Source organism: Cucumis melo, chromosome 6 (assembly GCF_025177605.1).
Source record: "Cucumis melo cultivar AY chromosome 6, USDA_Cmelo_AY_1.0, whole genome shotgun sequence".
NCBI lineage: Eukaryota > Viridiplantae > Streptophyta > Magnoliopsida > Cucurbitales > Cucurbitaceae > Cucumis > Cucumis melo.
In genome coordinates this window covers 17,834,394-17,849,941 of record NC_066862.1, presented here as the reverse complement: position 1 = coordinate 17,849,941, position 15,548 = coordinate 17,834,394, and the positions used below count along the sequence as shown (strand labels likewise).

General features: G+C 37.1%; 1 protein-coding gene across 4 annotated transcripts in view; it reads left to right on the top strand.

Moving 5' to 3' along the window:
• Window positions 1-2,606: 2,606 nt before the first annotated feature.
• LOC103500161 (protein ABA DEFICIENT 4, chloroplastic) overlaps window positions 2,607-15,548 on the top strand; it is a 21,106-nt gene continuing 8,164 nt past the window's right edge. Inside the window, exons 1-3 of one of the 4 annotated variants that reach the window (XM_017047232.2) lie at window positions 2,607-2,792; window positions 2,882-2,978; window positions 9,664-9,861. In XM_017047232.2, the coding sequence (XP_016902721.1) occupies window positions 2,925-2,978; window positions 9,664-9,861 (252 nt within the window). In that variant the 5' untranslated portion in view covers window positions 2,607-2,792; window positions 2,882-2,924. Of the gene's footprint in view, window positions 2,793-2,869; window positions 2,979-9,663; window positions 9,875-15,548 lie in introns of all 4 variants that reach the window. The other 3 variants (XM_017047231.2, XM_008463375.3, XM_008463374.3) reach the window with 3 other exon arrangements.

Here is a 15,548-nt window from a genome sequence, read left to right as displayed (position 1 = left end):
TGGGACCGTGTACAAAAAATAGTAAAATCTAAAAGATCGTGTATAAAGAATCTTGAAAAAAAAATCATTTAGATTGAAGTAGCCAAATGTAAACGATCGTGTAAAAAAATAAATCATCGGGTAGACAAATCTAAACGACCGTGAACCAAAAGAATTAAAAAAACCATTTAGCCAAAACTAAACAATCGTGTAAACAAATATAAACGATCATGTAGCAAAAGAATTAAAAAATCGTTTAGTCAAACCTAAACGATCGTGTAACTAAATTTTGAAAAAAAAAATTGTCTAGATATAGGAATCAAAACGATCGTGTAACCATACATAACCAAATTAAACGATTATGTAACAAAATTAAACGATAGAATTGAAAAAATAAATTGTAGCCATATCTAAACGATCGTACACCAAACAATAGCCAAATCTAAACGATCGTGTAGTAAATATATTACTCGTGTATTGTTGACAGCGTAGTTGACGGGACATTTTTGGTATTTTACACGGTGAGCCTCTAGGCTTTTTCCGTTTTCAGAATTGTTTTATACAATGTAAATACTTTGTTACTTTATTATATTTTTGAAAAGACCCCAAATATTTATATGAAAAAAATTCTAAAAACGGAGAAAGCATACATGCCCACTGTGGAAAATACCAAAAATACTTCCGTCAACATGTAGTTAATAGGCTACACGTGCGCATGCAATATTTTTCAAAAAATGTTCATAATACGCGATCATGTAGATAATGATACACCATCCTGTAAGTAGTATCAACAGATCGTGTAGTTATTTTTAATCGATAGAAAAATGACTTTAAATCTAAATGATCGTGTTGACAATAGTAAACGATCGTTTAGATCATATCCACACGATCGTGTAGTTATTTTTAAACGATAGAAAAATGGCTTCAAATCTAAATGACCGTGTTGACAATGATATAGAATCGTTTAGATCATGTTATAGTGATATTTAAACGATCTTGATATTCTTGAATATAAAGAAAATGAAGTAGCTTTAGAAAATCTTTCTGAAAAATGGTGAAGATGAAAAAGGAGATTTAAACAAAAGAATAAATCGTTTTAAAACATAAGAAAGGAAATGTAGAAGAGGAGTCAAAAGAAATCTAGAAGAGAAAATGAATAAATCACGAACAAGAAAAAAGAGAAGTGACGAATTGTCGGCAATATTCAAGGGCAAATCTAAAATTTTTGAAAAATATTGTATCGGCTCATGGGCTTTTGCTTATTGTTATACGTGCTGTAAATATTTTCGTATTTTGTTACATTTATGAAAATTAACTTTTAAAATTTGCTATTTTTCTTGTTAGCCCATTTCCATACTTCAATTTGTACTTAGAAAAGGAAGAACAATCGTAGCCATTTTTTTAACTAAAAAAACTAAGATTAAATTATAAATAATGTCTCTCGACTTTGTGGTTTGTATCCAAAAAGACCTCTAAACTTTCAAATTTTAAAAGATGCCCTTAAACTTTCAAAAAATGCCTTTATGTTTAGTTTTGGATAAAAACCATGAAAGTTCGTTTAAAAAATACCATTGAACTATTGAAAAGTTTCTAAATACACTTGAACTTAAAAACAATTTTTAAAAAATACTCTCACTAATCTAAATTCTACACCAATTTTCTCACCAACCAAAATCTTAAGTTAAAACCACAAATTTAAATTTATTTGTCTATTAATACATAATGATATATCGCAAACATAACAAGTCTCAAGAACTATCTTAAAAATTAATATACAATTAATTGTCAAATAAAAAAAATATTTAACTATTAATACACAATGATAATTTGACAGATCTATCAGAGTGAGATTTTTTTATTCGACTACTTATTGTTTAAGTATGTTTTAAGTAGACATTTTAATTTTGGAATTTCGTGAGATTTTTTGTTTTAACCAAAATTTAAAATATGTATGTCGATGGATATATGAAATTCTCATTTTAGAGAAAATTCAATTTTGATTGATATTTCTAAAAAAATTATTAAAACAAAAATTTAAAAAATAAATTTCAATTAATAAATAAATATTTTTATTATTTTCAAATAAGGAAACATGTCTAATATTTATATTAATGTCGTTTTAATGTTTACTTCTTGTGATTTTAGATTTTTTCTATAATGTAATGAAAATATCGATTCACCTCTTCTATCGATTTTGAATCCACTGAAATATGAAAATATCGATTGAAATATCAAACACATCGATGCAAATTTAAACTATGATTTTACTTAAGATTTTGGTTGTTAAGAAATTTGGTGTAAAAATTGAACTAATAAGAATGTTTTTGAATTAAAATTTATAGAATTTTTCAATAGTTTAAAATTATTTTTTAAACAAAACTTTAACGATTTTCATTCAAAACTAATAAAAAAATATTTTTGAAAAAATTTTAAAAATTGAAAGACATTTTTTAAAATTTAAAAGAGAGATTTTTATAGAGTAGAGTAAATTTTTTATAATTTAACCAAAAAGTAATTAGAGGTAAGGAAGAGTAGGCAGAAGAAAACAAAAGAAATAGGGAAATCGAGGGAAGTGACAGCTTACTTTGTTGCGGGAAGGAGAGTATAGTTGAGAGCTGACATCAGTAACCATGAAAATGGGAGTGAAAGACACAAAAAAGATATTGAGAAATGGGTTTTCTGTTCAAAAACCAACAAAAAAGTGGGCAGTGGAGTAGAAGAAGTGGAAAGGACAACAATGGAGATAGATAAGCATTAAGCTCCCTTCCCTCTTCTTCATTCTTGTCCCTTTGCAATCTCTAAGTGGCATACTCGTACGCTTCCTTTTTCTCTCAGAACTTTCTGTCCCCTCTTTTTCGTTTTTCCCTTTTTTAACTTACTAACTTTCTAGGGTCTCATGAAGACGCCATTATCGTTCTTCTCCATCTTCCATTTCTGTTCTCCACATGGGTTTTTCTCTTTCTTCTTCTTGCCTTGGAACTTCCTCTCTCTCAATTAAGGTGCGTTTTCTTGATGCTTCTTGTTTGTGTTCTTCTCCTTTTTCTTCTGGGGTTGTTTCTGTCTTGCTGTTTATGAGAACTACTTTGATTGATTTGAAATCATTTCATTGTTTCGCCACTCAATCTTGTTTCTCTCAGATCTGTGGAGGGTTTCTTTCATCTGAGTTTTAACTTATCTGAGTTATGTGAACAGGGTGTGGTGTTTTTCTTCTTAATTGAGTTGTAAATGAATTTTGGGAGGTGGGTTCGTGTAAATATAGACTGTGCTTGATTTTCGTGTCTTTGTTTAAGCCATTGGCTCACAAAAGAATCTCCCTTTTCCTTTTTGCTTGTTTAGATGGATTTCTTTTGCAGATCCTTGTTTTAATGAGTTGGGAATTCACTGATTATTGACCTTCATTGGGTGAAAACCCAAAAAGAAGTGGGAAACACTCTTGGGTTGGATTAACTTGAAGTTTGCTACTTGGTTTTAGTCCAAATTCAAGTTTTTGTTTCACACCTATGTTAAACTACAAATTTAGTCTCAAACTTTGAGTATTGTGTATCATGGATTTTGAAAAACTTTTACTTACATTGTTGAGCTCTTGGCTGTATTTTTGTTTAGCCCTTGTGAATCACGCCATTCAAGTGTTTTGTGGCATGTTTATTGAACAAATTTTAACTAACTTGTATGAAATGTTGACTGCTAGATTGGCTAATAGATATTAACCATTAGTGTTTTGCAAGCGGTGGAGATAATTGGAGGTAATTAAAAGTAAAATCCAAAGTTCAGTGGTGCATTGTACATTTAAAGTTGAGTGATTAAATTTTATAATCCTACCCTTTCCCTATCATTTTCATGAACAAATTGATAGAACTCCGGCCAAGTAAGCTGAATGAACTCTTCTTTTATTAGAATCAGTAACAAACACACAGAATTGATGAGGTATCAATTCTGCCACAAGCTCTTGATCTTGCTTCTCAAGAATCAAGTACAACTTCTTTACTAAATTTCTGATGCCCTTCTTCTATCATTACTCCCCTATTTATACACATTTTCTTAACACATTTAACATGTGTTTTCTAACTAATTTCTAACTAATCTGTTAACTGCTTTTCTAACTAATTCTGTTGTAGCTTATTTCTTCTTTGGTAAACTAACTTGATTGGAGGTCTAACATTACTCCCTCCTTTGAGATTCACCTTGTCCTCAAGGTGTAGATTAGGGTACCGCCGGTGCATTTCATCATAGTCTTCCCACGATGCTTCATAGTCCGGCAGATTCTTCCAGGCAACTAGCACTTCCCATTTCCCGGTTTTGTCTTGTCTGTAGTCCCGTGCTTCTTCCGGTTGCGACTGCCACTCGAGCTTCTCTGTTATGTTTTGTAGTGTGGGCACTATATTTGTCTGCTGATTTACGAACTTTTTTAGTTGTGAAACATGAAAAACAGGGTGGATAGCGGCGTCCGTTGGTAATTCCAATCTATATGCTACCTCACCAATTCTTTCGAGAATTTTGTAGGGTCTAAAATATCGTGATGATAGTTTTTCATTCCTTTTGCTTCGTAGAGTGGCTTGACGGTATGGTCGTATTTAAGTAATACTAATTCATCAACCTGGAATTCCACTTGTCTTCTTTTTCGGTCAGCATATAGTTTCATTTGTTGTTGAGCTAGCAATAAGTGCTCCCGTAGTGCGTCTAAGGCCACATCTCGTTCTTTCAACTGCTCGTCTATTGAAGAATTTGAAGTTCTTCGTTCTCCATAAGACAGTAGGGCTGGCGGTTTACGGCCATAGACCACTTGGAAGGGTGATTGTCCCAGCGCCTTTTGATAAGTAGTGTTGTACCAGTACTCGGCCCAAGGTAGCCACATGATCCATTCCTTTGGGCGTTCACTACAAAAGCATCTGAGATAGGTTTCTAGTCCTCTGTTGACTACCTCTGTTTGTCCGTCGGTCTGTGGGTGGTAAGCTGTGCTTTTCTTGAGTTTAGTGCCCGCCATTTTGAACAATTCATTCCAGAAGTGGCTGAGAAAAACTTTGTCTCGATCGGAGACAATGGAGGTAGGGAAGCCGTGCAGTCGTACTATTTCTTTTACAAAGCTTTCTGCTACTGTCTTAGCTGTGTAAGGGTGTTTAAGGGCCAAGAAGTGGCTGTATTTGCTGAGCCGATCTACTACCACAAGTATTACAGCCCATCCTTTTGCTTTAGGTAGACCATCAATGAAGTCCATGGAGATATCGCTCCAAATTTGATGCGGTATGTCAAGTGGTACTAATAGTCCGGCTGGCGATAGAGCTAAAGCTTTTGTTGCGTTGGCATGTTACGCAAGCTTCACAATGTTTTTTAACATCTGATTTCATCCCTTCCCAATATAGCTCGCTTGCTAGTCTTTTATAAGTTCTTAGGAACCCGGAGTGTCCTCCTACTACTGAGTCATGAAATGTATTTAGTATGGCTGGGATTAGGGAGGACGCTTTTGAGATTACCAGTCTATTCTTGTAATGCAGGAGGCTATTCTTTATTGTGAATTTGCTGGTTTGGCCTTCGTCCTCTTCGTTTAAGCTTGCTGCTATTTTCTTTAGCTTTTCATCTTTCTCTACTTCTTCCTTTATGGTTTCCAAGTCCATCCAATATGGTATTGAAATGTTGTTTAATTGTATGTCCGGTGGTCTTCTTGATAAGGCATCGGCTGCTTTATTTTCTAAGCCGGGTTTGTACACCACTTCAAATGAGTACCCCAATAGTTTAGATAACCATTTTTGATATTGTGGCTGGATGACCCGTTGTTCTAGCAAAAATTTCAGTGATTTTTGATCCGTTTTTACTACGAATTTTGCCCCAAGCAAGTATGGCCTCCATCTTTGTACGGATAGTACAACCGCCATCAACTCTCGTTCATATATTGGCCGAGCTCTATCTCTCATGGATAGTGTGTGGCTGTAGAAGGCAATGGGTCTCTTTGCCTGGATTAGTACTGCTCCCACTCCAAAACCAGACGCATCTGTCTCTATTTCAAATGGGAGTGTAAAGTTGGGTAAGGCTAACGTTGGTAGAGACATCATTGCAGACTTTAGCTTTCGAAACGATTCTTCCGCATCTTCGTTCCATTTGAATCCCCCTTTTTTGAGTAGTTGGGTTAATGGGGCTGCTATTGATCCATAATGTTGGACAAATCTCCTGTAGTAGCCTGTTAATCCAAGGAATCCCCGAACTTCTCTTATATTTGTTGGGCATGGCCAATCTGCCACAACTTTTATTTTCTCCGAGTCTACTTCCACTCCTTCTCCTGATATGATGTGTCCCAAGTATTCTACCTTCTTCTGGCCAAAGTTGCACTTCTTTTTATTGGCGAAGAGGCTATGCTTTCTCAATGCAAGAAAGACCTTTTCAATATGCTCTATGTGGTCTTTTTCATTCTTGCTATAGATCAGGATGTCATCAAAGAAGACCTGCACGAACTTTCTCAAAAATGGTCTAAAGATGCTATTCATTAGGGCTTGGAAAGTGGCCGGGGCGTTGGTTAGTCCAAACGGCATGACAAGGAATTCGTAGTGGCCTTCGTGAGTGCGAAAAGCCGTCTTCGGGATATCTTTATCAGTCATTCTTATTTGATGGTATCCTGACTTGAGGTCTATTTTTGAGAATACCGTTGCCCCATTTAACTCGTCAAATAGTTCTTCAGCTACTGGTATTGGAAACTTGTCTGGAATTGTGGCGTTGTTCACTGCTCGGTAATCGACACAAAAACGCCAGCTGCCATCTTTCTTTTTAACTAGTAGTACAGGGCTTGAGAAGGGGCTATTGCTTGGTCTGATGATGCCTGAAGCTAGCATTTCTTCTACTAATCTTTCCATTTCTGCCTTTTGTTGGAACCCATATCTATAGGGTCTAACGTTTATTGGGTTGGTTCCTTCTTTGAGATGTATTTGGTGTTCTATTCCTCTTCTTGGTGGCAGTCTTTCCGGCCAGTCAAATATATCTTCGAACTGTTTCAACACCTTTTGCAGGGGTTCATCTCTGATGGTTGTTACTGCTGTGCTGCTTTGTCCATTTTCTGTATGAACTTGTACTGCCCTGCATTCGATTAAGAATCCTTCATCTTGTTCAACCCAGGTCTTGATCATACTTTTAAGGCTAATGCATGATTTAGTGAGGCTGGGGTCTCCTTTTATTGAGATCTGTTTTCCCTCACTAGAGAATGTAAGTGTGAGGTTTTTCCAGTCGACTACTGTTATTCCGAGTGAGTGGAGCCATTGCATACCTAGTATGACATCCACTCCTCCGAGTTCTAATGGTAGAAATTCTTCCTTCATCTTCCAATTGGATAGTTGGATTTCCACGTTTTCACATATTCCCTTACCTTGTACTGCTGTTCCGGATCCAAGTATAACACCGTAGTGACCGGTTTCCTTGACGGGTAATTGTAGTGATTCCACTAGTTTTTCAGAGATGAAGTTGTGGGTGGCTCCACAATCTATAAGGATGATTACTTCCCTCTCTTGGATTTTCCCTTTGACCTTCATCGTGCCCGGATCATTCAGCCCAACAACAGAATTTAGAGATAATTCGGCAAATGTCTTTTGCTTTTCTTCTTCTTGCGGTAATTCTAATGTTTTTTCTTCAGCGGTATTTTCCTCAATGATCTCGTATTCCTCGCCTTCTTTTTTCACCACAAACATTTTCAGTTCGCGTAATTCTTTCATTTTGCATCGATGATCCGCTGAATATTTTTCGTTGCATCAAAAGCATAGTCCTTTTTCCTTCCGGGCCTGGAATTCTGCGTCGGGTAATCTTCTTGAGTTGCCATCTTTACGAATTTCGGTATTATTAGAGCTCCTCAAAGTGATGGTTCGCATGGGGAAGTTGGTATTCGTCTTGCTATCGCTGTTGGTGTTTGCCGGCGTTCTGCTGTTCACTGTATTTTGCTGAAAATATTTCCCGCCTGCGAAATTATTCAATTTTGCCTCATTGCGCTCGATTTCTCTGTTTTCGACTAATTGCGCGAATTCCATCATCTCAGCTAATCCTTTGGGTCGACAGATTCTTACTTCCGCTCTTATCCATGGGAACAAACCATTCATGAAGGTGTCTTCGACGATTGGGTCTGGAACATCACTTAATGGCGCGACGAGTTTGTCGAACAAATTCCGGTAATCGTCGACTGTGGATTCTTGCTTAACTCGTAAGAACCGTCCCAATACTGTTCCGTCTCGGCTTGATCTGAACCTCACTAATAGTCTTTCTTTCAAGTTTGCCTAGCTGGTGAACTTCTCTCTTTCTTCTTGCGATCGGTACCAATTCAAGGCAGGGCCGTCGAAGCTGATCGTGGAAACTAACATTTTCTCAGAATCAGATAGTTTATGGATCTGAAAGTACCTTTCGGCTCTGAAGAGCCATGAGTCTGGATCTTCTCCGGCGAACACGGGCATTTCTACTTTCTTGAATTTATTCCGGTCGGCTGCGGCTTCTTCAGTCTCTATTTTTCCTTCATTTCGGTTGTCGGAGTTGCTTCGTCCCGATACGGCCGATTTGCTGGAATTTGCTTCTTTTTCCTTTCCCTTATTTGTCACAGACATGTGCGCATTGGGTTCCTCATTACGTTCGCTGGTGGTAGTTCGATCCTTGGCTATAGTTTCCATTATCATCAACATCATCTGTTCTTGTTTGTCCGATTGGGTACGCATCGTCTGCATATTTTTTGCGATATCGTTCAGTGTTAATTCCATGGTCGGCATCTTTCCGAGCTCTTTCTTTATCAATGCTATTTCTTGATCCATTACTTCAAGTCGTTCTTCGATCCTAGTCTGTACCATCTTGCCGGATCACGGGCTCTGATACCAATTTGATAGAACTCCGGCCAAGTAAGCTGAATGAACTCTTCTTTTATTAGAATCAGTAACAAACACACAGAATTGATGAGGTATCAATTCTGCCACAAGCTCTTGATCTTGCTTCTCAAGAATCAAGTACAACTTCTTTACTAAATTTCTGATGCCCTTCTTCTATCATTACTCCCCTATTTATAAACATTTTCTTAACACATTTAACATGTGTTTTCTAACTAATTTCTAACTAATCTGTTAACTGCTTTCCTAACTAATTCTGTTGTAGCTTATTTCTTCTTTGGTAAACTAACTTGATTGGAGGTCTAACACAAATATCATGAGTGACAAATGTTAACTTCAATTGATATGTAGAAAGTGTACCTATGATCAGCTTTGGGGTGATTTTCAACTTATATTGTTTTACTAGCATGGTCAGGGTCCACATTATATATTGATGATTCATGGTGCTTCTATTGATGCTTATGCTCACTTTCAACCTCAACGTTTAGATTTTCTAAGTAACCTTAGCTTTTTGTTGGCTATTTCCTGAAACTTCATCTAATTGTGAGTTAAACTTGATTGGTCTTTGTCAATTGCAATACGGGAAAATTCAAACTAAGTTCTACATTTTCTTCTCTATGTAAAATGTGACTGTTTGTGGCAAGTTTATTGTTCACTTATCGGGGACTTAAGTTTCATATGGAACTCTTATTTCTTTTTAATCTATTTTCTGCTTGAATGTTGAACTCTGTAGTCTTCTGCATGCTTTAAGATTTGTTGCTTAGTTTCATTTCCTCACATGGGCACGCATTTGATTCAATTTTCAACTTCTGGAGCTGCCCTGATTAAATTTTTTGCTGTTGAAAACTTGGGGCAGATTACAAAGCCCTGTTGTGATGTCAGACTTGGCCAAAGATCCTCTATCTTTACAAGAAGTCATAAACTCAATCTCTTAGGCCAACCAGTACATGGCTTGACTGCAGATGCATCAAGAAACTGGAGTTTCATTACAGGATCAAGAATTGCTATTAAACCAAAACTTTCAAAAGTAGATTTTTCCAAGAACGTCCAAGGAGTACGTGCCTCATGTAAATACTCACTTTGCCTTTTGATCTTCTAAATTTACTGCATAATTGAGTAGCTATAATAATCTCAAGTCAATGGTTGATACTGCCAACATTTTGTTTTATATGATTCTCCTAGAAGGTATGACATCTGTCCAATTTTTTAAGGCCTGTGATCTACTCTGTAATTGAAGACCACACTTAATATGACGACAAAGATTGTTTCTGCTGATTATTGCTTCTTGCAAGAACATGATAAAAGCATCCTTCAAACAGATCTATAGATTCTCTCCCCCTCTCATCATCTTGTGATCTCCTCACGCTCATTAGGCTAATTCCCTTCACCAAAATAACCGATGTGGGACAGCTAAAACAAGCTTTTCTAACAATTTCCATCAACAAGTTTTGTACATTCTGATAATTTCATGGTATATCAGCATAAGATTTAGTTCATGATAGTCATCCTAAGGCTTCTGGTCTCTTTGGAAGGAGTTTTTATGGATAGTGACAAGTTGACTACTTAGGAGGTGGCGATTGAGGCAAATAGTGAGTTATTAGAGTTCTAGGTCATTATAGTTGGGTTAAAATAGATTACGTTTCGATTATTTTAGTTTGAATTATAAATTGGATGCATTTGATATGTAAACTATTTTAATTTGATAAGGAAATAGTGTGAGTTGGGAGATGGTGGAGCGTCCTGTGTATGATGGAATCCGATTCCAACACAGGTATAAGATAGAATGAAATGTAAATCTTTATTGCTTATCAAACTTCTCTGTTACAATCTTAGGAATCCGAATTGAAGAATGCCTTCAATTCGTGAAAACAATAACTCTCCCTCACTAATCTGTAACCTATCTCTCAAGGTTGAATAGAATTTCTACTCAAAGATTTCCTACCTCTTCTCCTCTACGAATTCCCTATTTATAACTTCCTGCTCTACCCGTTGGTCCCCCTCTATTCTGTTACATTTTCAACCGACTTCTATAACTACCTCTATAACTACTTATTCTTTCCCCTACTATATTGATGAATTATTGGTGGTCTATCATTGCATCCTTGCTCCAAATTCACCTTGTCCTCGAGGTGGAAATCATACTTCTCCCATGTTGCTTCATGTCGTGGTAGTCCTTTCCAACTCATCAGAACTTCCCAATCTCCTTTGTCATTCTTTGTATAACCGTAAGCCTCATCAGGTACTGCCACCCATTCATGATTTTCGGTCAAGTAGGGTACCACTTCTTGCCTTTCCTTGCATTCACCGAAGGCTCTTTTCAGCTACGAAATATGGAAAACAGGATGGATGGTGGCTGAAGCTGGTAGTTCCAGTTTGTAAGCCACAAATCCAATTCTTTTAAGAATGCAGTATGAGCCAAAATACTTGGGAGATAGTTTTTCATTTTGCCTCTTTCTCATTGATACTTGTCTATATGGCTGGAATTTCAAGTATACCATCTCTCCTTCAAACTCTACACATCTTCGTTTAATATCAGCATAGCTTTTCATTTTCTCTTGAGCTACACGAAGGTGATCATTCAATGCTGTTAGGGCTATGTCTCTCTCCTTTAGTTGTTCATCTAGTATTGAGTTTGGAGTTTCTCTATCTCCATAGTAAATGAGAGGCAGTGGTGATCTACCATACACAACTTGGAAAGGAGATACTCCTAATGACCTTTGTTACGTAGTGTTGTACCAATATTCTGCCTAATGGATCCACCTATCCCATTTTTTCGGTCTTTCGCCACAGAAACAACGTAGGTAGATTTCTACTGATCTATTCACTACCTCGGTTTGGCCATCCGTTTGTGGATGGTATGTTGTACTTCTATTCAGTTTGGTTCTGGCTAGGCAAAATAATTCCTTCCAAAAATGGCTCAATAAAATCTTATCTCTATCCGAGACAATGGATTGTGGGAATCCATGTGATCTTACTATTTCTTTAATGAAGAGACCTGCCACTGTTTTAGCATCAAATGGGTGTTTGAGTGTTAGGAAATGAGCATATTTGCTGAACCAATCTACCACCACTAAGATTACTTCATATCCGGCTGATTTAGGTAAGCCCTCAATGAAATCCATCGAGATGTCATTCCATATTCTATCTGGAATCTCCAATGGCATTAGTAAACCAATAGGAGTTAGGGCTAAAGATTTATTTCTTTGACAAACCGTGCATTCTTCACAATACTTCTGAATGTCATGCTTCATTCCTTTCCAAAATATCTCTCTTGTCAATCTTTTGTAGGTTCTTAAGAACCCTGAGTGCTCTCCAAAGACAGAGTCATGGTAAGTGTGCATTATCGTTGGTATCAAGGAGGAGGTCTTTGCAATCACCATCCTTCCCTTGTCGAGCATATCATGTTGCATAGAGTAATTCGTCAATTCTTCACCACATTGCAGCTTAGCAATAACTTCTTTCAATTGTTCATCCCTTTCCACTTCTTCTTTTATAACCTTTAGATCAATCAGTGTAGGGGCTGTCAAATTATAAAGGTGTACTGTGGGTGGCATTCGGGATAGGGTATCTGCTGCCTTGTTTTCTAACCCGGGTTTATACAACACTTCAAACGAGTACCTGAGCAGTTTGGCTATCCACTTTTGATACTGTGGTTGTATTACTCTTTGCTCAAGTAAGAACTTCAATGAACGTTGATCGGTTTTGACTGATTTTCCTACCCAAGAGATAGGGTCTCCAACATTGCACTACTAATACTGCAACTATTAGCTCTCTCATATACTGGTTTGGCACGATCTCTCATTGCTAATGTATGGCTGTAGAATGCTATAGGTCTCTTGTTTTGCATCAGCACTACTCTAATTCCATACCTGAATGCATCGGTCTCCACTTCAAATGGTATATTGAAATCATGTAATGCAAGGACAGGTAATGTCATCATGGTGTCTTGTAATTTTTGGAAGGCTTCATCAGTTTCTTTGGTCCATTTGAATGCTCCCAATTTTAGTAATTGGGTTAAGGAGGCAGCCGTAGATTGTAGTGTTGTACAAAACGTCTGTAATACCCGGTCAATCCTAGGAAGCATCTGACCTTACGCACATTAGTAGGAATTGGCCATTGTTTGATTAATTGAATTTTCTCTGGATCTACTTCCACTCCTCTTCCAGACAAGATATGGCCCAAATATTCCTTTTTTGAGTAAGCAAAACTGCACCTTCTTTTTGTTAGCATAGAGTTTGTTTTCTCTAAATACTTCTAAAACTAACTCTATATGCTGAAAATGCTCTTCTAGCCCCCTACTGTATATGAGGATATCATAAAAAAAACCAAGACGAACTTTCTTAAGTAGGAGGGGAAAATAGTGTTCATCAAGGATTGAAATATTGTTGGGGCATTAGTCAGCCCAAAGGGCATAATTAAGAATTCATAATGTCCCTCATGTGTTTTGAATGTTGTTTTTTATATCTTCTTTGCACATTCTTATTTGATGATATCCAGTGTTTAGATCGATTTTAGAATATAAGTTTGCACCATTTAATTCATCAAAAAGCTCTTCAATAACGGGAATGGGAAACTTATCTGGGATGGTCAAGTTGTTGAGAGCTTTGTAATCAACACAGAATCTTCGGCTGCCGTTCTTTTTCTTCACCAATAATACCGAACTTGAATATGGGCTTGTGCTTGGACGGATGATCCCAGATGAAAGCATCTCATTAACTAACTTTTCCATTCTGGCTTTCTGTTGAAACACGTATCTGTAGGGTCTTACATTTACTGGATTGGTTCCTCTTTTCAAATGTATGTGATGCTCAATTGCTCTCTTTGGAGGTAATTATTCGGGCCAATCGAAAACATCTTCATATTTGTTTAGTACTAATTTGACAATTTCCTCGGCTGCAGATGTTTCTCCTTCTTCTTGTGCATCACTGCTTCTAAGGCTCTGCATTCAACCAAATAGGCTGAATCAGATACTATCCATGTTTTAACTAGACTTTTCAAACTAACTTGAGTCTTGGTTAAGCTTGGATCCCTTTTAATTATGATCTTATTGTTGTGGAAAAAGGTCATGACTAGATTCTTCCAGTCCATTTATGTGACTCCTAGTGAGTAGAGCCATTGCATTCCTAGTATTACATCAAATCTTCCTAGCTCCAATGGAAGGAAATTTTCCACAACCAGCCAATCACTCAACATGATTTCTACCTTCTCGCACACTCCTTTTCCTTTGACAGCAGTGTCGGATCCAAGGATCACTCCATAGTTGGAGGTTTCCTTTGTGTGCAGCTTTAATGAAGTAACTTCTCTAAAATGAAATTGTGTGTCGCTCCACAATCAATGAGCACAACAACTTCCTCTCCATGGATTTTTCCTCTCATTTTCATTGTGCCCAGATTGGTCAATCCAACAACTGAATTAATGCATAATTTGACCAACTGAATTAATGCATAATTCGACTATTGTGCCCAATTCTTCTTTCAATTCCATGGTGTGTAACTCTTTTTGCCCATAATCATCTTCTTCAGCGATCTCTTCTTCTGTATTATCGGGTCTTACCACGAACATTTGCAATTCTTTCAATTCTCTTTCCTTACATTTATGACCGAGTGATATTTTTCATTGCACTTGAAGCACAATCCTTTCTCTCTCTTTGCTTGAAATTCTGCGTCAGAGAGTCTTTTAGATGGTCCATCTTTCTTGTTTTCTCCCGTCGGTTCCCCTCTCAAGTGATCGTCCTCATTAGGAAGGTTGTTCCCGCTTTAGTTTCGTTTGAAACTAAGAAGGAATTAGGTTTATTAGGATTTGCTGGATATAGGGAATATTTGTTACTTGAATATTCGCTTAGATTTGCCTTTCTTCGAATGATTTCCCTTACTTCTACTCTTTGGGCCAATCTCATCCTTTGTGCCAGCCCAATGGGATCTGAGAATTCCACCTCAACCTTGATCCATGAAACTAATCTGTTCATGAATGTTTCTTCTAGTACTCTATTGGGCAAGTCTGTCAATGGCGCCACCAATTTATCGAAAAGGTTCCGATATTCTTCTATTGTCGAAGTTTGTTTATTCATGAAAAATCTGCCGTAGATTGATCCTTCTATAATGGATCAAAATCTCTCCAACAATCTTCGTTTCAAATCACTCCAATCTTTAAATTTCTCTCTTTCTTCTTGCGAACTGTTAGTTTCTTCAAATCATTGAGTTTATGGATTTGGAAATATCAATCTGCTCTAAATAACCAAGAGTCGGGATCGCTTCCACCGAAAAACGACATCTCCACTTTTTTAAATATACTCCGATCGCAGCTTTTTCTTCTTCTTCCTTCATCTTTTTCTTCGATTCGTCGAGTGATTCGTTGACCGTTTTTTTGTTTTCCTCCTTCCATTCATTTTGATTTGTTGGATGATCCTTCAGCATTGGAAGTAGTTGTTGACTTATCGTTGACCAGGCCCTTGATATACTTCATTAGCACCTGATGCTGTCATTGCTGCTTATCGCTTTGCGTACTCATATGATCTAAGTTCTTCATCAGCATCTGTTGCTGTTGTTGCTGTTTTTGTCCTTGAGTACTCAATCGCTCTATATTTTTCATTATCGAAGACAATTTATCTTCCATGGCGGGTAGCTTCTGTAAGTCCACTTTCATCTCTAACAACTTCCTGTTCTAGTACTTCGAATCTTTCCTCGTGCTTCTTCGCCATCTTCCTATGCTTTCCTAGGATTTCCGCTTTGATACCAATAGGAT